Source organism: Microtus pennsylvanicus, chromosome 7, assembly GCF_037038515.1.
Source record: "Microtus pennsylvanicus isolate mMicPen1 chromosome 7, mMicPen1.hap1, whole genome shotgun sequence".
Classification (NCBI taxonomy): Eukaryota; Metazoa; Chordata; class Mammalia; order Rodentia; family Cricetidae; genus Microtus; species Microtus pennsylvanicus.
In genome coordinates, this window is record NC_134585.1 from 125153198 (window position 1) to 125177408 (window position 24211).

Consider the following 24211-nt stretch of genomic DNA (forward strand, 5'->3'; position numbering starts at 1 on the left):
ATTGCTTCTTCTGCTATAGAGTATAGTTTAAAGGAAGAAGGAGGGTTTTTTTTTGTTTTTTTGTTTTTTGCCTTTTCTCTTTATTGACTAGAAAATAGCTTGGAGTAGTTTGTTCCAAGGTGAGGCTGTGCTTGGAGAGAATGTGATCTGATCCCTTACATTGCTGAGATTTGATTTCACAGAACAGTCCAAATGGAGTGCACAGTCTGAGGGAAAGGCACTGCATTCTTATTGTTGTGACAAAACACTGGGCAAAAAGCAACCTAAGGAAGGGTTTATTTTGACTCTCAGTTTGAGGGGACACACTCTACCACAGCGGTCAAAGTGAGAGGCTGGATGATCACATTACAACCAAGCATAGAGTGGTGAATACTTGCATTTACTTACTGTCCTTCCTTTATGCATCCTGAGAGGCCAGCCTTTGGAATGGTGCCCACATGTAGGGTGGTTCTTCATGTCACAATTAGCTAAGTCTAGATAGTCCTTTACGGATATGTTCAGAGTCTTGTTTCTAGATCTTGTCAGATTGACAGTCAAGGACAACTATCATGACAACTTTTCCACAATCCCCTCTTGATGTTTTTGTTGAAAATTGAGGCCAGAGAAATCAGAGGTCAGCCTTCGGGCGGATGCTTTGAATTGTGGGAGGGTGTCTCTCTGTTTCTTCAGGATTTCCTCCACCCTAGAGAGGTGAGATCCCAGGGCCAGGCAGGGCTTCTGCACTTCTGCACTGGACTGTGGAGCTGGATGGATCATGTGATATAAGAAAGATTTTTTTCTGTTTACTTTCACATATGTCAACTGCTTTAATTTTTTATGACAGCCAAGATGTCCCTCTGTTCTTTTCAGTTTTTTTTAAGTTCAATTTTAAAAGCCTTAAGGTTTATGGGAATCCATCTCAACCTCTATATTAGTTGCCTTTCCATCATGGTGATAAAAATACTTGCCAGAAATAGTGGAGGGAGGGTTTAAATTTGGCTCATGCTTTTGGAAGATTACAGTCCGTCATAGTTAGAAGGATTTGGCAGAGCTGCACAGTGGGTGTTGGGGAGAGCACAGCATATTGACTGACCACATTCTTATACCAATGTGGAGCAGAGAGTGGGGATAGGAACTGGGGGCTGGGCTATTCTATTCAAAGGCCTGTGTCTAGTAAATGACTTCTGCCAGATACTCCAGACCTAATGGTTCCAGTCCCTCACACAGCATCACCAGCCAGAAGGCTAGGCAGGACATCTCAGGTTCAAATCACAGTATGTACTGATAGTTTCTGAATCCTCATTTTAGTGTTTAGTGTCATTATTAGATTTGCTTTTTCCTGGGATTGAATAGGTATTTGTCACAAAACTACAAAACACCAGGTTAGATGCAGCTTGGTAGAATTTCTTGACTCAGTATAAGCCTGACTATGAAATTCAGAAGGCTTAATCTGTCATAAAATTATCATTTTCTTTTATAGGGAAGGTGAGTTAGACCTTTTGAACCATTTATGACTAGGAACAAACACAGAGTGGGGTTCCTAGTTCTCCCCTTTTCACTCCCTCTTCCCTGTACTCGCTCAACCCAGGTTGTTCACACAGTTCCTGTACCATGCATCCATTGTAGATGGTCAGGACCAAGGTTTCAAAGACCACAGTATCCACGTCTTTCCAGAGACTTGCAGTCAAGTCTGCCCTCACCTGCTCATCTCTGCAGGTAAGGGACCAGGCAGGCTGTTTCTGGACCACGGCAGTTGGAAAGATGCTTGCCCATCTCTTCTCTTTACTGGTTCCTACTCTGTTTCTCCTCATCATCATCATCGCCATTATTCTGCTCCTCAAAACCTCAGTAGAGCCAGGCAATGAAAAGCATCCACAGACTCTTCCATCTTTTATATCCTTTGGATTTTGAGCACATAACTATTGGCATTCAGTAATATGGCCAGGGAGATCAAAATGGGAAATTCCAGGAGGCACTTCAGGTGCAGTAGATTCCTGTGACAGAGAGAAGTCAAACCATGGCATTTATGGAGACAGTAAACAAGAGTGAAAGGAAGTTAGGTAGAAAAGCAGGTTGAGATTATATGTTTAAAATTTTCCAAATGTAGATTTTGGGTGTTCTAATAAAAACAAAGAAAGAGACGGAGAAAGAGAAAGGAACAAGGAATGAGAGGGAAGCACAGAAAAGCAATAAGCATGTTTGTTTGGTGTAGCACTCATTGGATGGGGATGGGAGTTGTTCCGGGACACTGTGTAGCTTGAGCTTGGGCTGCATTTGTAATTGCTGCCACAGTCTCTGGGAGTCTTTATGTGCAGTGTACTGTTGTATCCAAAGTACACTATTTTCTTGGAGTCATCCATCCCCTCTGCCTCTTACAGCTTTTCTGTCATCAGTTTTGCATAGCTCCTTGAGCTCTGAGGGGAGGGAATCAATGAATGTATTCCTTTTACAACTGGGTGTTCCAAGGATTTTTGTATTAGTTCCCATCTACTGCAAGAGAAAGCATATCTGCCCGAGCAAGACATTGATCTCTGGATGTAGCAGAATGTCATTAGGAGTAACTTTATTGCTACTTCCCTTTAACAGAACATTGGTATTTGGATTTCCCCTAAGTCACTGGCCTATCTAGCCTCACATTCTTGGCAACCAGAGCATTGTCAGGCAGGGGTTCCATTTCATGGGTGGGGCCTTAAATGTAAGCATATAATGGTTGGTTACCCCACAACACTTGTGCCACTATTTGTTGTAATATGAGCGGCGGGGCTGCGTCCCTGGCACCCCGGCAGCCTGCTAGCTTATGCCCCAAAATAATTACACGGAAACTGTATTCTTTTAAATACTGCTTGGCCCACTATCTCTAGCCTCTTAACCCATTTCTAATAATCTATGTAGCCCACAAGGTGGCTTACCAGGGAGAATCTAGCCTACGTCCATCCTGGGTCGGAGCTTCATCATGTGTTCTGGAGAGGGGAGCATTGCGTCTCTGCTCCAGAGAGCAGAGCTGTCGAGTCTGAGCTCACTTCCTCTTCCTCCCAGCATTCTGTTCTGTTTACTCCTCCCCCCTATGTTTTAACCTATGAGGGCCAAGCAGTTTCTTTATTGCTTAACCAATGAAATCAACAGATTGATATATGACACTCCCACATCAACTATTGCACCAGTATACCATGCAGACAGATCACCATGGTGGATCAAAGGGTTTGTATCTGGGCTTATGGTTACTTTTCTCCTCTGGTCACAGGCACAGTATACTCCAGTACAATAAACACTAGTCAGTAGGGTGAAGGCTTTAAATAGGCACTAGCAAGACTTCTCCATGTTTGATGAGATATATGTGTTGTCCATTACAATGGAGCTTTACCATAAGTTTGTGAAGAGCAACCAATAGTCCTGACAATAGCCTCAGTTGTTTCGGGGATTCTATAGGTACCTTTTGGCCAACAACTCCACTAAATTATATGTAATCTATTCTTGTCCATGAAGGTTTCACTTGGTGAGAAATACGTCTAGTAGGGGCTCCAATGATTTTGTGATTCCATTTAGATTTCTTCCATATATGTATATATTTTAAGAAGCTTCTACTGTATTAAATTTCCACATGCCCCCTTAAGTGGCCCTTAGTGTTAGCTGTACCTCCCTTTCTTTCCTCTTTTACTCCCCTATTCCCTCCCACTCTTCATTTAATCCTCCTGTTCCAGTCTACCCATGTCACTCCATCTTACATTCTAGTTCCACTTCCTTGGGAGCTTCCCTGCCCCCTATTCCCTTGCTCTGTGCCCAACATCTCTGTTTATGCAGATTGTAGGATGATTGTTGAGGTCTTAGAAGCTAACATCCACATAGGAGAACACACACTAAGTTTGTCTTTTGGGGTTTGGGTTATTTCACTTAGGATGATTTTTTTATACCTACATCTAGTTACCCGAAAATTTCATGCTTTTATTTTTTATAACAACTGAGTAATATTCCATTGTGTAAATGTACTACATTTTTATTATCCATTCATTTATCTGGTGATGGGCATCTAGAATATTTTCAATTTCTAGGTATTATGAATAAATAGATAAATACATAAAATGTTTGACATTATATTAGAACATTCTGTATCTTAATGAACATGGATGAGTTTCTGTAATAGGATGTAAAGTTCTTTGGCTTCATACCCTAGAGTGGTATAATTTGATCTATTTTCAGTTCACACCGATCTCCATAGTGACTATACAAGTATACATTTCCACCAGCAGTAGATGAGTGTTTCACTTATTCAATAAGTGACACCATGAGCTATCATCTGTTTTCTTGATCTTGGTCATTTTGACTGTTGTAAGATGAAATCTCAGAGCAGTTTTGATTTGTATTTCCCTGAGGACTAAGAATGTTGAAAATTTTTATAAGTGTTTCTAGCCATTTGTGTTTTATCCTTTGAGAACTCTCTATTTAGTTATATACCTTATTTTCTAATTGGATTATTTGATTTCTTTATATCCTTTTTTAGTTCTTTATATGTTTTAGGTATCAACTGTAAATGAAGACCCCTCTTTTGTCTCCCAGCCGCCCAGACCCAAATAATCACACAGAAACTATATTAATTACAACACTGTTTTGCCAATAGCTTAGGCATATTCCTAGATAGCTCTTGTATCTTAAATTATCCCATTTCTACTAATCTGTGCATCACCATGAGATGATGGTGGCCTACCATTAAGGTTCCAGCTTCCTTCTCCTTCAACAGCTACTTGGCATCTGCCTTGACACCACCTACTCTCTCTCTCTATCTCTTCCAGCCTGGTTGTATTCTGCCTTGCAATAGGCCAAATCAAATTTTTTGTTAATCAATGGCAATAAAACGTATTCACAACATACAATCTGAATGATGGCATTCTTTGCCATATGGAAACTTTCCAGTGTTATGAGGTGTCATTTTAATTTGAGTTCTTAGTACCTGTGCTATTGGGGTCCTGTTCAGAAAGTCTTTCTTGTGCCTCTGAGTTCAAGACTATTTCCCCTATTCTCTTCTATCAGACTTAGGATGTCTTCTTGCCTTATGCTGAGGTCCTTAATTCATTTGGAGTTGAGTTTCATGTAGTATAATAAAAACTTGGCACTATTTGCACTGCTGGAGGTATCACCATCCCCAATCTCAAGTTGTACTACAAAGCTGCAGTAATAAAAATAGCATAGTATTATCAACAAACAGACAATGGAATCTAAGTGAAGATCTGGGCAGAAAAGTCTACATTACCTATGAATATGTGATATTGACAAAGAAACCAGAAATACAGAGGAAAAAAGGCAGCATTTTCAATAAATAGTGCTGGTCAAATTTGATGGTTGAATATAAAAGAGTTCAAATAGACCTAGGACCCAGTGGGTCTTTCCAGTTTCAGGGTCCTTTTAAAGTTTTTGAGTTGCTTAATTCCTGAAGTTAATGAAACTCTCTACAGAATAAAATGTTTCATCTTCTGCTAGAATAGCCTGTGTCTTTAACAAAACTCTCTACAGGATAGAATGCTTCATCTCAGAGGAAAGTTCTGTACACATTATAGGGTAAGTTTTCTTGGATTGCCTTAGGGATTCACAAAGAAGGCCTGTGACACAGGACGGACTGTGTACAAGATAAGACATATTCTTATTGGTCCCCAGAATATGACCAACTCTTGAGAAGTCATTAGAAGGAAGAGAAGACATGTGTAGATGGAATTATAAAGATATTGTTCAATATTTTCTGAGCCTTGAAAGCGTTAATGATTTATGGACAAGATACTGAAGTAATGTTTGTCAAGGGAAGTTTGGGTCTTTACTTCCAAGTTCAACTCCTATTCAAGAAAATAATATTGACATACTTATACCAAGAAAATAGAAAGGGATCTGATGGAGGAAGGTCATTGGTTAAATTAAAAGAAACTGCTTGGTCCTCATTGGTTAGAAGATAGGTGGGAGGAGTAAACAGAACAGAACGCTGGGAGGAAGAGGAAGTGAGATCAGACTCGACAGCTCTCCTCTTGGGAGCAGACACCTCAGCAGAGACGCCATGCCCCGCTCCCGGGCAGACACACGCCATGCCCCAGCTCCGACCCAGGATGGACTTAGGCTAGAATCTTCTCGGTAAGACCTGTGCTCACAGATTATTAGAGATGGGTTGATCGGGATATCAGAATTAGCCAGTAAGGGCTAAAACTAAAGGGCCAAGCAGTCTTTAAAAGAATACAGTGTCCATGTAATTATTTCGGGGCATAAGCTAGCCAAGCAGGCAGCTGGGGTGTTGGGGACGCAGCCCTGCCACTCTTATTACTACAGGGATCATGAGATTGGAGGAAGATATTATGAAGGAGGGTGTAAGTAGAGAAGATAATGGAATACATGTGGTAGAAAAGCTGAAGGAGAAACAAGAGCCATCTAAAAGAAGAGGCAGCATAGGACAAAGATTCACATGTGTGTAAATTTTCACATGTGTGTGAAAGTGCCATAAGGAAATTGTTACTTTGCTAACCTAAAAAATTAATTTAAAACACTATTATAAAATGCTTTTCTAAAAGAGGAAAATCTGCAAGGGTAGTTAACTTTTTCCTGGAAGGATAAACCTGGTAGTAATCTGATAGAGAGATTTACGACACTGCCATCGTAGCGTGTTTCCTCCTTAGCTTAGCAGTCAGGTGGGTGGGAGCAGGCTGGGGAGTTGAGTGACCTTCTTGTTTTAACTATTTGAATTAGAACTGAATTCTTCAAAATTCTCTGCCTGAAATGGTTTTTGGTTAGCATGATTCACAAGAGATACTTTGTACAATATTTGTAAACTAGCAGTTATACTCTTGATTTGCTTGAAGGATCATGAATACCCAATGCCTTCTTGCAATTTGTTCCTGGAGCTTAGCCACTTACTTGCTTTGATGGTGTGACATGGTAGCCCATAGAAATTCCAGTTCTTGTAACTTTTCAGCTTTGTAGCTCCTTCATGCTTAAATTAGTGAAAGATGACACCTTCTTCTCCAGAAAATTTTATTGTCTTTGCCCTCTGGAGGCACCAAGAGACTGATACAAGGCCAAGCTCATTCTCATGGGTTCCACTCATTCTTGCCATTGCCGTATCTGTTTCTTCCAACTGCTTCCTGGTTTGTTTCAGGATGCTTCATGAGACAGGAGAAATAGCCTTCCAAACTAACTGGTTTTCATAATTACACAACACTAACTGCTTACAAGGAACATATAACTTATATTGCCCAGTAGGTCTAGTTCTTTTACTGGCTACTAGGTGACAGAAAGTGTCACTGTCTTCAGATCTTACAACATAGATCATTGGGGAATAATCTGTTGGGTCCATGCTAAGAAAATGTGATATCCCTGGAATCTTAGATATTGATCATTCACTTTGGTTTGGAGAACAGAACAAGGCCAATTATCATTGTTGATTCTGACACCATTGAATGAACAGTCACAGGCTGAGTTTCCAGAAAAGCAGACACCATGATACTTTGTAGAAAATTTATTACAGAGTAATTTTATCATTTAAAAAAAGCTATAAAAAGTGATGAGAATAAGCAGTATAGAAGTAGGAGCTGGGCTTCGGTGTAGTCCCTATGAAGTTCTGTTATATTATGTTTTCCTCTGAATTGAAACATTCTCTATAGGAGGAAGGAAGTCTCACTAGATAAACAAGATGTCACATGTTTAGGAAAGTATAAGACTTGAGCTTCTTAAAGGCTCTTTCCTAGCTTTACAGATGGAATAAACTGGGGAGAAGACTCAGACCAGCCAAATTATGAGTAAGAGGGATTCTCAGACTTTCCAGCAGCAAGTTGTGTAGAAAGTTCCAGGATTACAGCTTCTGACAGCTGTCAGAAATGTTGGGGTAGGATTTTCAGCAATGCAGCTACTTCTGAATCAACCTTGCTCTTGTGACTAACTTCTTACACAGACCTCTATTAATTAGTAACCCCCATTAAATCTCCTTGGCCATACAGACCTTAATTTGGTCTGCTGAATAGCCAGTTTTCTAGGATGATATGAATTAGTAAACTGTATGAAAGAAGAAATAGTTTATAAAAGAGAATGACTGTCATGAAAAAAATTGTCCATACAGCTCAGGTCATCCAGATGTCTCTACATTAATTTTTAATCTTCAACGAAAAGATAGGCTTAGTAGTTAAATTTTTGATCCCAAAGAAGTAGGCTCTAATGCCAGTGAAGTAATGGATTTTTAGTAGGGCAAGAGCAAGCAGGCAAAAAGCAAAAAACTTTGTTCTTCCATGTCCTTATATAAATTTTCAGCAGAAGGTATGGTCCAGATTAGAAATCTGTCTTCCCACTTCAAATTAAGCAAAAATCCTTACAGATGTGTTCTAATTTTGAGTTTTAGTTAGTTCCAGATGTAGTCAAAGTTTACAACTAAGAGCAGCCATCACAATAAGAATCGGGAAGCATTTATAAGAATTGAATTTTAAGAAACTGTTGAGAGATTCACAAAGAAAACAAATGAGCCAATATATCTCGTTTCTATATTGAAAGATTGCACGGTGCAAAAATATTGTTGACCCTAAAATTAATGTATGATACCAATACATCCCATAAAACATCAGTTAAAATATATTAAAATAGTTTTTAAAGATTTTCTAATGATGTAATCTAACATAAAATATAGAACATAATATATATTCAATCAATTATCAGTATTGATGTCTGACCTGGAAGAAAAGTGTGTGCCACTTTTCCTCTTTCTGCATACACAGGTCCAAAGCGTAATTGCTGACTTCTAAAAGGAAGCTCTTCCCATGACTATGTCTTGAGCCCTAGACACTGTTAAGGCATAAGTGATGATATGTAGGGTGGGTGACTGTGTGGGGAATGTGGCTTTTTTCACTCTGAAAGACAATAAAGGTCATAAGAAAAAGAGGGTTGCTGAGTGTGGTGGCACATGCCTTTAATCCCAGATCTTGGGAGGCAGAGGCAGGTGGATCTCTGAGTTTGAGACCAGCCTGATCTACAGAGTGAGTTCCAAGACAGACAGGGTTACACAGAGAAATCCTGTCTCAAAAAACCAAATAAATAAATAAACAAAAAATTAAAGGGTCTTTCTGAATCAAGATCTCCTTTCTTGAGAAGGCCATAATAGGACAGGTATGCAATTTAGTTATATGCTTGCCTAACACGCAAAAGATCCTAAGTCCTAACCCCAGCACTACACAAAACCAGGTACAATAGTACACACCAGTCATCCAAGCACCCAGAAGGTAGAGGCAGGAGGATCACAAAAGTTCAAGGTTCTCCTTGGCTATCTCTCAAGTTTGAGGGCATCCTAGGCTACAGTGATAGCCCATCTGAAAACAAAATCAGCAAAAAAGGGAAGACAAATTTAAAATAAGAAAACACCAATGTAAAAATTTTTACAATAATTTCAAGAAACTTGTACACATATATGTGGGTTGTGTTAATGCATATTTTGCTACAGAAATTCTTTAACATTAAGTTGTTGGATTTAATTAAACAATAACATAATGTGCAATATATAAAACAATCAATTAAATTAATCATTCATTCATTATCTGTAGACAGAAACTGCTCATTTGTTTCCCAGCCACCCAGACAGAAACTGTATTAATTAAAACACTACTTGGCCTATTAGTTTATGCATATTTCTAGATAGCTTTTACATCTTAAATTAACACATTTCTATTAGTCTGTGTATTGCCATGTAACTGTGGAATATGGGTAAGGTTCTGTCTGGTGTCCAGCATCTGTCTCCTGCAGCAGCTACATGGCTTCTCTCTGACTCTGCCTCCTCTCTCTCTACATCTCTGTTTGGATTTCCCACCTGGCTTTGCTCTGTTAAGCCACTGGCCAAGCGCAGTTTCTTTATTAACCAATGGCAATAAAACATATTCACAGCATACAGAGGGGAATCCCACATCATCCATCTGTACATATTATTTTACACAATCCCTTTTGGTAAATATCAGTTACCTCTGAAAATGTGACTTTTGTCTAACTTTTCTATATATCATCTTAAAAATTTTTTGATTTATATCTATAACTTAAGCAAATGGCTTATAAAGATTTTTAAAAGCTAGTTTCTTCCCAAATCAAGAAATGAAATCATTGACAGTTTATTTTACTGTATGTACTTTATTTGACCACATTCTATCATATCAGACGGAAGGCCCAGGCACATGTGATTCTCACTTGTGCCCACCTCTTCATATGCCCAAGGAGGAATATAGAAGAAACTTGACTTCCAGGGCCTTGGGAACTTGGACTTTCTTTAGTGCTGTTAGAACTTAGAGAAGAATTGGCTCAGAGCAGAATCATTTTGAGTTCTCTTGAAGTCAAATGAGTCACAGATGAAGTTTTGAAGTCCAGTGGAAACTACAGACTATTAGGATGGTGAGGCCCAAACGCAGAAAATAGGAGGTCCAATGTTATCTCATTAGATCTTCAGGAAATGCTAGGCAAGACCACTGTGTAGAGGGAGTGAGAGGAGGTCAGTATGCAGAGGCCCGGCAAAGGACTGTGCAGACACATTCACCAGATTTTCTAAGGAAATGTGTGAGAACAAGGACAGAAGCCAGCTTGAACCACAGAAGCCACCCTACATCCTGTCGCAACCATCCCAAATCAACCCCTGAGGTTTCTTCTTCCTACACATGGACTTTTACCAAAAAGCCTCATGAATGTGTGAAATCCTGTTTTTATCTTGACTCAGAAAGGGTGTTGGACTAGAAGTCACACTTTTCTGATGATGAACCATAGAGGAGTTGTTACTTCTAGGCTGGTACATGGGGGATGCCAACCTCAAAGGCTCTGTGTAGTAGACTCCAGGTCCCATGGGCTCTGCAGAACCTGGTCCTGATTTCATTTCCTTGAAGGATCTGAGATCTTTACAAATGCCTTGCAATAGGCATGGACCCAGTAGTTCTAAGGAATTCTCTTTTTACAAAAGGCCACTCTAGCTCAGTGGGCTAAGGCTGAGGAGGACAGTGTCCCCGACTTCCTGTCTAGTCACAGGCTCTATGGAGATATGGACATTTGCAGCAGTCCTCAGATTTCATTTTGCTCTGACCCTCTGGATCTTTGCCTTTTAATGGCCTGATTCCTGGCCTGACTTTGTGGGCCACCAATATCTTTACAACATGACCCATCAGCCTGTCCTCCCAGAATCCAGAGCTTTATTCCAATGGATAGGGCTGCTAAAGAAAGAACTCAGAAGAGATGAAAAGATTTCACAATAATGGAAGCAGTGTCACCCTGACTAAAACCTCCCAAACTGTAAAAATTGATGCTTCATATTTTGCTCCAACTCACAACCATAAAAATACTAATGATTTTATCTTTTAAGACAGCCAATAAGGACAAATAACACCAGCACTCAAGACAGTCTTTTTATAATAGCTCAGGGACAACTTAATGTGATCTGACCATGTTGCCCTTGGTGCATTCTACTGGAGAATAGGTACAGAAAGGAAAGCAGAAGATGGTAGCCTAAGGAGGGGGCTCAGGCCCACGTCAGCTCCATCATCACCCACCTTCACACACAGCTCCAGCATCTTCATCATGTCCACAATCAAAGGTCTCCACCTGGTCACATTCAGCCAGGGTCTTTTCTGTCCCATTGCACAGGGCTACCTGGATGAGCACGGGCAGAGCTTCATCGACTACTGGTGGATACAACAAGGCTATAGGTGTGTGCTTGGCTGCTCCACAGCCTAGCTCTCGGCATACCACAGCCACATCCTTCATGTCCCAGCCATCATCGCACACTGTGCCCCAGCGACCTTCCTGTTCCACCTCTACACGTCCCTCACAGCGGTGGGGACCATTCACTAGACGTACTTTGGGTGGGGGCTCTGTAAACAGAATGGGTGAAAGTACATTAAAAACATGCGTACGGTAGTCAGGCACCTTCCATGTACCCCAGTCTCCACAGCAGTTGGGGAGTGGGACAATGTTAATTGTTGATCGACAGTAGCTGGAATCACCTAAAAGAAAAGTCATCAGGCCACATCCATCAGGGATTGTCTAAATTAAGTTGGCTTGTGACCATGACTGTGGAATGCTATGAATTAGGTTAATTGCGCTAGAAAGACTGGCCCACTGTAGGTTCTCGTATTCACCAGGCTGGGATCCCTGACTGTATGAAAGGGAGAAACTTGACTATGTACAAGTGTTCATGACTCTGGTGATTATAGATGTGATATGACCAGATGCTTCAAGTACCCCCTGCCTTGATTCTCCACCATGACCCTTGAACTGTTAGCCAAGAGAAACCCTTTTCCTTTAAGTCGCTTTTATCAAGTGTTTTTGTCATGGCAACAGGAAAGGAAACTAAGTCATGTAAGGAGTTGCTAAAGGTGAGATCTTAGAGTCTGGTTTTGCCTTGCTGCCCTTTTATCCTTCCCACCATCTCACATCACCAATGTTCCCATTAAGTGGGCCTGGAAAAGAATTTTTGCTCACACACAGAGATGCATGAACTCAAAAAAAAATCTTAAAAGCACAGAGAGATATAATTAAATCTTCCCTAATGATAGAGACTAAGGGGTACAATGGAAAATGGCCTACTTTGTTTGTTTTGTGGCTTTTAAAAAAATGTTCCATACTTCATTGATGACTTTGCCAGTCAAAGGTCCATTTCATTTTCTCTGCAGAGGATAGACTAAGCATATTGGTGCAGCCTGTCTCTGCTTACTTTGGTATTTTACTTTGTTGAGACTGGGGAGTCACTCTATTTCCCAGACTGATCTTGAACTTCAAACAATCCTCTTGCCTTTGGTATACGTTACCCATCATGCCCAGGCTTCTTTAAAAAAAAATGAAGTCATTAGAAATTAGAAAGGGTCTCTCTCTCTCTCTCTCTCTCTCTCTCTCTCTCTCTCTCTCTCTCTTTCTCTCTCTGTCTCTGTCTCTCTCTGTCTCTGTCTCTCTCTGTCTCTGTCTCTCTCTGTCTCTGTCTCTCTCTCTCTCTCTCTGTCTCTCTCCTTCCAATGAAGCCCAGTCTTGCCTTGAACTCACAGTGACTTTCTTGCCTCAGCCTCCCACAAAATGTTGGGGTTATAGCCGTGACCATTAGATTCTTTTGATACAAGATCTTTTACATAGTCCAGAGGGGACTTAAACTCAGGATTGTTCTTTTTCTGAGATCTCTACGATAAAGTTCAGTTATAAGCTTAACACTATCAGTGGCCAACTTTGCTTGTCTGTGAAAGAAGATGGTGGAGGGATGAAGAGGAGAGAGTGCATGGATCCCAGGCTACAGAAAATTACACCCACTACTGATTTCCTGTTGGCATCACTTTGAGGAGGAGGTAGGTCTATCAGAGGGAATTTTCATCATTTGCAGTCAGCATATCCCATCTTACAACTACTCAGATCTTGTCGAGATCCCTGATAAAGGATGACAGCAATACAGGTAATAAACAGGCAGGCAGACCAGGAAAGTTACAGGCAATAGCAAGAATGCTCTCCTAAGCTAGACACCACCTTCTACCCCAGCACTTGGGAGGCAAAAGCTAGATGATCTCTGTGAGTTTGAGTCCAGCCTAGTTTACATGGTGAGTTCCAGGTCAGTCAGGGCTATGTCTAAAAAAAAGTATTTCTCAAAACTTGATAGAGTAATGAGTCCAAATGCCTATAAGACTAAAGAGACTAAAGTATAAGACTAAATGAAGAAAGTAATTGAAATCAAAGAAAAAACCCTTAATATACTTCCAAAACACAAAAATGACATTTTTTTTGTTTCACAGAGAAAATATGCACTAACTGACAACATGTAAGCCCATCAACCAAGTTTCAGTAATTTCTCTGAAGTAAAATTTCTACAGGCTATATTTTAATAAATACTAAATACAAGAACATAGGATTTTAATAAATGCTAAATATAAGAACAAAGGAATATCTAAATAAAGGATTGATATACATTCATTTATAAGAAATTTTAAGTTCTTTTTACAAAATAATTAAGAAACCACATTACACATATCTAGACAATAAGCAAATAAAGACATCATATGCCAATTTTTTTAATGAGATAAAGGTTGCACTTAGTTTTAAGTACATTTGTTTCTAAGATGAAAAAGAAGCAAATGAAATAGAAAAATACTTTGAAGTAATAAAATGATATTGACTTGAAAAGTAAAAGATATAAAAGAAATCTGAACTTTTAATAAAGAACCATACCATAAAAAGACTACTGGTAAATCTGGTGAGAAAAGGGGACTATACGGGCATATTGAAAATGAAGAGAGAACATAGACACAGTAGAAACTAAAACCAGACATAGTGCTCAAGAGTCTATGATAAATTTGAAAATTTAGGCTTTCCTATATTTTGCTCATCTTTGGGGGACAAAACACATAAACTGTTTTATGGGGAGCTGAATGTGTGTATACAGTGTATGTGTGCATAAGGAAGCGAGAGAAGGACACCGAGTCTCTTCCACATTCTTCTTCCTACTTCTTCTCTGGAGACAGGGTCTTCCACAGGAACTCTGCCTTGGCATTTTTTCAGCTAGTCTGGCAGCTGGCAACCCTCCATGGTCATCGTGTCTGCATTCCCTGAAACAGCTATGCCCAGGTGAGCAGTGAGGACCCAAACACAGGTCCTCATATATATGCTACAAGGGATCCTACCCACTCAGTCATCTCCTAACCCTACAATAATAGCCCTGTAATAAAACAGTGTTTGTTTTAAAGTTATAACACTGTCATTAAGACAAAAAGGCAACCTATTAAACGGGAGAAGATCTTCACCAACCCTGCAACAGACAAAGGTCTGATCTCCAAAATATAGAAAGAACTCAAGAAACTAGACATTAAAACTCTAATTAACCCAATTAAAAATGGGATACTGAACTGAACAGAGAATTCTCAACAGAAGAAGTTCAAATGGCCAAAAGACACTTAAGGTCATGCTCAACCTCCTTAGTGATCAAGGAAATGCAAATCAAAACAACTTTGAGATACCATCTTCCACCAGTCAGAATGGCTAAAATAAAAAACACCAATGATAGCCTACGCTTGAGAGGTTGTGGAGTAAGGGGAACTCTCATCCATTGTTGGTGGGAATGCAAACTTGTGCAAGCACTTTGGAAATCAGGGTGGAGGTTTCTCAGGAAACTGGGAGCCAACCTACCTCAAGATCCAGCAATTACACTCTTGGGAATATACCCAAGAGATGCCCAATCGTACTAAAAAGCATTTGTTCAACTATGTTCATAGCAGCACTATTTGTAATAGCCAGAACCTAGAAACAACCTAGGTGCCCCTCAATAGAAGAATGAATAAAGATGTGGCACATATACACGTTAGAGTTTTACTCAGTGGTAAAAAACAACGATATCTTGAACTTTGCATACAAATGGATGGAAATAGAAAACACTATCCTGAGTGAGGTAATCCAGACCCAAAAAAGAGGATTATGGTATGTACTCACTCATAAGCAGATTCTAGCCATAAATAAAGGACATTGAGCCTATAGTTCGTAACCCTAGAGCAGCTAAATAAGAAGGTGAACCCAAAGAAAAACATATATTTATCCTCCTGGGTATTGGAAGTTGACAAGATCATCGGGCAAAAGTTAGGAGCAGGAGGTTGGGGTGGATTGGGGGGAAGGGGAGATGGGGAGAGAGAAGGGAGAAGGGGAGGATTGGGGAGAGCTTGGGGGAATGGGATAATTGACATGGAGGAAGGGTGGATATGGGAGCAGGGAAGAAGGTATCCTAACCAAGGGAGTCATTTTAGGGTTGGCTAGAGTCTTGGCTCTAGAGGGGTTTTCAAATGGCCAAGGCGATATCCCTAACTAGTTCTGTGGGCAGCAGAGGAGAGGGTGCCTGTACTAACCTTATCCTATAGCCACACTGATGAATATCTTGCCTATCACCATAGAACCTTCATCTGGCCATGGATGGAGATAGAGACAGAGACCCACATTGGAGCACTGGACTGAGCTCCCAAGGTCCAAATGAGGAGCAGAAGGACGGAGAATGTGAGCAAGAAAGTCAGGACCGCCAGGGGTGCGTCCACCCACTGAGACAATGGGACTGATCTCATGGGAGCTCACTAAGGCCAGCTGGACTGGGACTGATGGAGCATGTGATCAAACTGGACTCTCTGAACGTGGCTGACAATGAGGGCTGACTGAAAAGCCAAGGACAATGGCACTGAGTTTTGATCCTACTGCATGGACTGTCCTTGTGGGAGCTTAGTCTGTTTGGATGCTCACCTTCCTAGACCTGGATCTAGGGGGGAGGAGCTTGGACTTCCCACAGGGCAGGAAACCCTGACTACTCTTAGGACTGGAGAGGGAGGGGAAGAGGAAGGGGGGAGTGGGAAGGAAATGGGAGGAGGTGGAAACTTTTAATAAATAAATTTAAGAAAATTTAATTTTTAAAAAATGCTGCAACTGAACATTTTAAATAAAAGGCAACATTTAAGCAAAAAAAAATTGAGAAAGCTAATTAATGAAAAAAAAATGACAGTAGAAGCAATAGTCTACTGGACTCAGAATCCTTGGCTAGTTGCAAAGACTTCAAGTAGTAGATAATTTAAATGTTGTTATAAATTTCTCAACACAGAATTTGTGGAACCTCCCTGAAACCATTCTTACAAAGCTAATGCATCCCTAACTAAGAACAAAAGAAACCCTAATGTATTAATAGGATACAAGCGGACAAAGCTGAGCATGCTTGAAGTCCTGAGTTTGATAGCTAGCAGTAACATGCAGGTGCAAACACTTGAAATAAAATATTAGCAAGTCATATAAAGCTACTGCCTATGATAACTAAGAAGGGCTTCTAAGGGAAACTCAGTAATGTCCCGCATTAGGAAACTTGTGAGTAAAAATCCTCTCCAACAATGGATTAAAGAAGAAGAAGAAAGATCACACAACCACCCAGACCTATTTGCACAGTGGCAAAGTCTTACAAAGCTTTAGTGTCCTCTTTGTATCTGCTCATGGCACTCCTATTAAGTAACCTTGGACAAGCTGCTTAATTTAAATTTTATTTCTTTATTTGTGTGATAATTATGTTGCTACTAAAATTAAGTGATGCAATCTTAGTAAAAAAAGAAAGGAAGGAAGAAAGAAAGAATGAAAGAAAAAAATCTGGGAGTCTTTTTTTGTGGGCTTTTTATTTTTGTTCTTAACTACAGGGCTGGAGGGAGCTACGCAGTCAGAGGGTCCTCAGAGAAAGACCCACTGAGCTCGAGGGTACAGGAACATTCTCTTTTTCTGTGGACATTTATTTTCTCTCACCATGCTTCACCTAGCCTGCCCCTTACTCTAGTCCAACCCCCAATTTTACACACATGTGATTCAAGAAGAGCAGACAGGAAAGACAGGCAGCGACCAGAGACGCTGTTTGTTAAAACTGGAAAGCAAAACTGGGGGTAAAGACGGTCCCTCAGTGGAGCTCCGATGCCCGGGAGAGTGGGAGAGTACAAGGAAAAGGAAGAAAGTCGTGGCTTGGCATACTGCAAATTGCACCTTGGAATGAGACATTACATTGTCCTACCTGTGACACTGAGTAGTACCACCTCACTGCGCTTTGTCCCCCAGCCATTGTCAGCCACACAGGAGTAGTTCCCAGAATGTCCCGCAGTCAGAGTGAGCTTAAAGGATGCCTTTCCTCCAGAAGGTGTTGAGATGTTGCCCAGAGTGATATTTTCATGATAAAACCGGTACAGAACGGGAGGAGATGCTCTCTTGTCTTCACACTGAAGCTCCACCACATCCCCAATGAAGGGCAGCGCCCCAGGAACACTGATGGAGAGGAGAGGGTGCCGCACTGGAACTGGCAGCACAGTAGAGCGTCAGAGGGTGGTATGACTCACAGCCTAACTTGTCTTCATTCAAGTTCTTTCCCAACATCTCACTGCTCAGTCTAATCCTCCAGGGGAGGATCCAACAGAGCAGCTATGCATTGATGACAATTCTGGAGTGCAAGCCTCTAACTATACCACACAATCTGCCTCGTGTTCCATCTCCATGCCCTCTCTCAGTTCCTTTGTCACTGTTGCCATGTTTTACCCCCACCATCAAAACTCCCCCCCCCCGCTGTGTGACGGCTTCCCAGCCTCTTCATGTTTTCCTTGTACCTTGTCACATCTTCGAACATCCCCAGCTGAGAGTTACCAGGTCCTTAATAGGAAGGCTGCTTACCTTTTACTGTGATGTTCACTACAGCACTCTGGACGAGGCCGTAGCTATTGTCAGCAGTGCAGTAGTAACCCCCTGCGTGACTTTCTCTGGCAGTAGTGATCTCCAGCTCGACTCTCTGGGAACGCTGGCTTTTCCTCCCCACGCTTTCCTCTGTATCCTCTCTGTGCCAGGAGTATATTATGAGCCCGGTCCCATTAGCCACAGAACAAACAAGGACCAGTGTCTGCCCTTCAACTCCGTAGCCCCTTGGAGACTGGATCTCCATGGAGACTTGAGACACAGGGATCCCTATGATCAGAGGACAATTGTTAAGGACTTGGTGGGGGAAATTCAGGATGGGAGGGGTCCAGTACCTCCTGCTGGGAATTACATCAGGTCTATATATGGAATTGAGAGTCCACCCTGCTTGCCGGGAATGGAGCATACTGAGGAGCATTTCACAGGGCTACTCTGATGCTTAATAACAATCCTATCCCGCACTTCCTGTCCTTTTCCCTGTTTGCTCTCGTGTCGGAATACCACAGTGTTCTGCCTTCTCTTGACTTCCCTGTGACTTGAGACAGTAGGAGAGAGAGAGACTGGAATGGCATAAAGGAGGAAGTTCTCAACCTGAGAAACAATTAAGTTTTGCCCTTTAGTAGTTGCAGAATCTAAATCTAGATTTCTGATCCTCAGCTTTTCTCACTAGCGTTTGGATAATCCTAGTAACCTCATAGAGTTCTCATGAGATTAGCTGAGATGTAGCCATCAGGCAGTCTCTCTCCCCAGTACTGCATAGCAGTGCCACCTAGTGACGCTTGAGAGGAAGTGCTGCAAAGTACTTAAAAGTACGTGTCCTGGGGCTGGAGCAACCACATTTAAATCCCAGGGCCATGTTGACCAGGTCTCCGTCTGTAAAGTGGGGGGAGTCACAGTACCATTTTACAGGCGCTACTCATAAAACTGTTCCCCAGGCCACTGTGAGGACAAAGCGTCCACAGCATCGTGCACATGGTAAATCTTTCTGTCTCCTGTTTTCTGATTGTGAAAGTCCGAGAGAGCTAAAACATCACAGCAGCTTTAGCTCAGATCTGAAATATAGCAATTCCTTTTATAAGTAGCAGGCTGTTATTGTCGTTTCAAATGTCGTTATTCGTGCCTTCTTTGCACCACCTGTTAACAAGGGGTCTCTCCTCATAGACAGAGGTTCTACTTCATTGACCTCTTGGTTTTCTGAGTAAAATTACCATTGTTACTTTTTCTGAAGGGGAGGGGAAAGTCATTGGAAAATTAGTGTTCAAGGGCTCCAGTGAGTCACAGCAGCTTTCAACTCAGGGATAAGGAAGAGCCTGCACTCTGATGGACACCTGCTCCCCCTGCCTGACTTAGCCCCCTGCTCCCCCTGCCTGACTTAGCCCCATCGGCCCAACTCAATGATACTCACTCTCCACATCTATATAGGACCGGCGACTCTGCTTCGAGACACTGTGAGACGCTGTCATTGCCTCACACCAGTAATTTCCCGAGTCTTCTTTCCATATTGCTGAGATCGTAAATGTTGGTGAACTCCCACCCGACTGCAGAGCGTGGCCATCTTTGAAGAAGGAATAGTGTAACTGGGTCGTTGCCCTATCTGAAGGGAGCCAGGTGTTGCAGGACAGGGTCATTGACCTCCCCTCTATGGGCTGCAGGGAGCTGACTGTCAGCCCTGGTGCTGGAAACAGCTCTGGAGGGAAAAATCCAAAGAGACCACTTGTTATTAGCTGACTGCACAGTCCTCTAGAAGTGCCCAATGAGTACGACACACATATCCATACCCCAGGACAGGCAGGCCACCCCCATTTATCCATCCCTGGCTTTCCTACAACAGGCATTCTCCTTCCTAGACATATCGTCTCAAGGAATGATCCCCTACCTCGGATACCAAGCCACACATGTCTTGTTTCTTCTGTTACGTCTATGAATAGGAAAAGTTTCCTATCTGCCTTACAGAAATAGGAGCCACTGTCACTGAATCTTACATTTGAAATGGTGTAGCTCGAAGCACTTCTGTAAGTAGCTATGTGAGATCCATCCTTGAAGTACTTTAGTCTCCTTATATCATGGTTCTTTTCCCCCGTGCAGCTTATAGTCACATGGTCTCCTTCATACGCATGGTGTGGCAGGCTGATGCTCAACCAGTCTACAAAGAAAACAAGAAGGCAGAGTTAATAACGCTGACTCTGTCTGGATGCCTCTGGGAAGGGAGAGGCTCTACATATATCTAGAAGCTGGGGACCTGCTGGCTCTACTACCTTTCGGGCTCAGCAGAGTGAGCTCTATTTCACTAAGTGACACTTTCCCCCAAACAAGCATTTGGATGTCTGTTAATAGATTTTATGTTGTTTTCTTCAGCTCCCAACAGCTATACTAAATATGGATTTAAAATGAGTCTACTAGATAAGTAAGATAGCACAGGTCTGGAATTAATGCTATTAATGAAGTTGAGGTGGGTAAGTCACAGTTTCAAAGCTACAGATTAAGTTTAAGGTGAGCTTGTGTGATTTAGTAAGACTTTAGACTTCACAATAAACAATAAACAGGGCTGTGTATAGACAACTTAGTGGTGGAATTCCTCACCTAGCATGTACAAGACCCTGGGTGCAAGCCTCAGCATTCTTTCTCCTCACCCCCTGACTAGAAGATTCCAATTGTATCTCCTTATGCCTAGTGACATGGCTTCAGGGTCCATGGCAGGTTGTCTCATACTTTAGAAACCCTGTTTGGTACTACAGAAACTCAAAGTCCTTCCCTTGCATGTCATTCTCCCAAGATGAAACTAACAGGGCTCTGAAATCTCCGTCCCCAAGTCTCTGGAGTCTACTAAAAACTCAGAGGCATCTGCAAATCATTGTCATGCTTGGTCCTGTAGGAGCCCCATAAAGAAGAAGCTGAGCTATTACTCCCCCTATAGGACAGCCATTATCGGTATTGATGACTAGCTCCGTATTTTGGATTTGCGCCTAAAAGGAGGAGAAAACACAAAAGAATAAGCCCTGCTGTGAACATTGGCCCCTCTTCACAAGACACTATCCATCACTAGGAAACAAAGTGTAGGGGGAAGATAAGTACAAAAGTGATGTTTAGGCGCCTGCCCAGCTTGTCCTTCTGTCTCCCAGGGGCCAGATTCATTTGGAAATAGCTAAGGGTTTTAATCCCTAGAGTGACACCGATAAGGATGTATATGAAAAATGCTGAGAACTTCTTAAAGCATATGTCACAAGAAAGCACATGTTCCGAAAACATAAATCATAAAGATGATAATCTTAGTTAATAGCCTTCCTTCCTTCCTTCCTTCCTTCCTTCCTTCCTTCCTTCCTTCCTTCCTTCCTTCCTTCCTTCCCTGCTTGTCCCCCTTTATCAGAGAGATTCTGGGGCTCAAACTCAGGATCTTGCCCATTCTATCCAGGCCAGTACTCTTGACTGAACTAAATCCTCATTTCACCTTCTCATCCTTCAAAATGTTCTGCTTACATATGCATTTTTTCCTTGTTCACATCTCTATATCTATATGACATGTCGGAAATGCTCATTTAGATGGTTTCAGTAGGGCAAAGTGACTAACTTAACGCAATGATAACTTCTGTGTAACTTTCGCTGGCGTTGAAAGATAATGGAAACAGAAGTAGATGGTTGGGCACAAATGTTGATAAACAGGTGTGACAGACCAATATTCTTTTTCCTACATGGTGAGGCCAGACAATAGGTTCAGGTGAATATTTTAGAAATAAAATTAGTTTAATTAAAGAAATATGTGAGATGTAAAATTCATGAGACCAAATTGAGAATGATCCAAGGAGTAGGTAGGTGACAGAGAAAAGTTACAACAGGTTTCCCTGGGACTGAAATAAGGATTTAACTGCAAGACACTTGGGTTAGTGGTCTTGATTTCTGAGATTTTCCTAAGAGCTGTATTTCCTCCAATTGACTGCAACTGTGTACATGTGTACATTTTATCCTAATTCTGAGAGTTCACTGGATCCGACAAAATTGCTCAAGAGATTTCCCCCACTCCCACCAAGTAATTTAAAAAATTCTTGTTTAAAATTACAAACCTAGGTACACAGCATCTTCTTCTCTGCACATCGTAGAATGAATGTGTTCTCAAAGGCTTAACCAAAGATGAAAGTCTAATTTCCCAGGCTACCGTGAAACTAAGTGTTTTCTTAATTTCATTATATTAAAATTCCAATAAAAACAGAAAATACATTAGACATTGGCTTGTTTCCATCCCAGTAGAGACCTAAGGATGTTCATGTCCTCTACAGAACACCTCCTCAGCCTTTTGCTGACCCTCTGTTATAAATATCTTTTCAGTCATTGCTTCTGTTGAGGATGGGGACTTTTCTCACCAGTGACTACACAGATGGTTTTCCCTTCACAAGTACTCTCTTTCCTTCTGAGGGGTCAGCAGCAAACAGGAACTATTTCATTGTTTTAAGGGGTCAGGACATGGTGGGGCCACAGTGCACCCTACCACATCTGATCAATGGGCAGTGAGTGAGGTGCTGGGTCCTTCTTCTCTTCATCCCAGTTCTGGCTCAGACCCCTGCAGCTTTCTGCTAAGAGGTTTCACCAGGCAGGGCCACCCGTGCCTAAGAGTCCCAGAGAGCTAGAGGAATTAAGAGAAGAGTTGCTTACCGGAATGGACTCCGACAGGAGCTGTGAGGGAACAGAGTCAGAGAGATTACATGGACCAAGGTCTTAACACTTTGTAAAAACGCTATAGCCCTCTGAGGATTCCCAAGTGTTGCCTTTTCTTTTCCTTCCTGTTTCTTCCTCCTTCCATTACCCCTTTCAACTCCCCTCCTTCATTTCCTCTATCATTTCTCCCCATCTTTATTTCATACCTCCCTTCCACTCACAAATGAAACTCATATGGAACCCAAGATTCATTTTTATATTCCTAGAACATTGTAAGTAGTCCCAGAAGTTTGTATTTCAAGAGCTTCATTTATTATCTCCTCTTCCACCTTCTTTTAAATATTTAAATATTTTTATTTTTTTGAAATTAAAATATAACTACATCTTTCTCTCCCTTTCCTCTCCCCCCAACTCCTCCCACATATTCTCTTTTTCAAATTCATGGTTTCTAATGGTCGTGTGTGTGTGTGTCTGCTTTTTTCAAATTTATAACTTATAATTGTGTATGTAAGTATGTATGTACATACATACACATTTATACACATATATGATACATATTATATATATATATATAATTATACACACACATACACACATATAATACAACCTGTATTACATAATCTCAGGGCTGGTCAGTATGTATTGGATAGCCAGTTTGGGGGCTCTATCATTAAACTGTCCAGACTATTTTGCTTAAGAGAAATCATGTACACAGGGGCATCCTAGACACCAGAAAGGGCCACGAAAGAAACACAGGATCTGCTGATATTTCATTGGCATCAGTTCCCCCTTTTTTCAGCATTGTAGACATACTACTGTGGAAGGGGGGGGCTTTATGATATCCATTATGGTTAATCAGGCTTAAAATCTATGTAATATCTAAGTCTATGGAGATAAAAGTTCAGCTAAAAATGTCTACTCTTGAAGTAGAGTCTGAGCCTCAGGGTGTCAAATTTATGTAGGCTGTGCATGGTATCCACTCCAACAGAAAACTTCTTTGAAGCCCTTTCAATGAAAATTTACTGTTTTCATAGAGACCAAACAGAAATAATAGAGACAAAACATCAGCCTTTAGTAAGGACACCACACACACACACACACACACACACACACACACACGAGTCTTTTTCTTATTCTGAGAACCCTGCTTTGCTCAGCTCCCATTTGCAACGTTCCTGCCAGTACTGGATCAGTAGCAGAAACCCATCTCTCCACACCCCACCAGAGAGACATATGCTCAGGAAGAGTATCTAGGGGTGCCCAATGGAGGTAGTTCTACCCTGTACCACCCCAGGTCTTTTTCAGCATCCTACGTACCAAGGGCCAGAAGCAGTGACCACAGCAGCATGAGGCTAGAGACAAGCAGGTCCCTTCGTGACAGGTGCAGCTGTCAGAGCAACCGAACTGTGGATCTAGGATCTTGCTT

At 41.5% G+C, this 24211-nt stretch overlaps 1 protein-coding gene across 1 annotated transcript; it reads right to left on the bottom strand.

The window, feature by feature from the left end:
- Window positions 1-10075: 10075 nt before the first annotated feature.
- Window positions 10076-24211, bottom strand: LOC142853506 (Fc receptor-like protein 2). The gene is made up of 8 exons (XM_075978688.1): window positions 24103-24211; window positions 22783-22803; window positions 20018-20284; window positions 19547-19828; window positions 18124-18411; window positions 17477-17755; window positions 11493-11813; window positions 10076-10427 (listed from the first exon to the last, which is right to left on the bottom strand). Exons 1-8 carry the CDS (start codon window positions 24131-24133, stop codon window positions 10405-10407), a joined length of 1512 nt encoding a protein of 503 aa, XP_075834803.1. The 5' UTR covers window positions 24134-24211; the 3' UTR covers window positions 10076-10404.

Coding starts and splice junctions, on each gene's coding strand:
- LOC142853506 (XM_075978688.1), bottom strand. CDS start 24,133: ATGCTGCTGTGGTCACTGCTTCTGGCCCTTG. Junction 22,804..24,102: donor GTCACTGCTTCTGGCCCTTG/GTACGTAGGATG, acceptor GTTCCCTCACAG/CTCCTGTCGGAGTCCATTCC. Junction 18,412..19,546: donor GTCCTATATAGATGTGGAGA/GTGAGTATCATT, acceptor CTCTGATCATAG/GGATCCCTGTGTCTCAAGTC.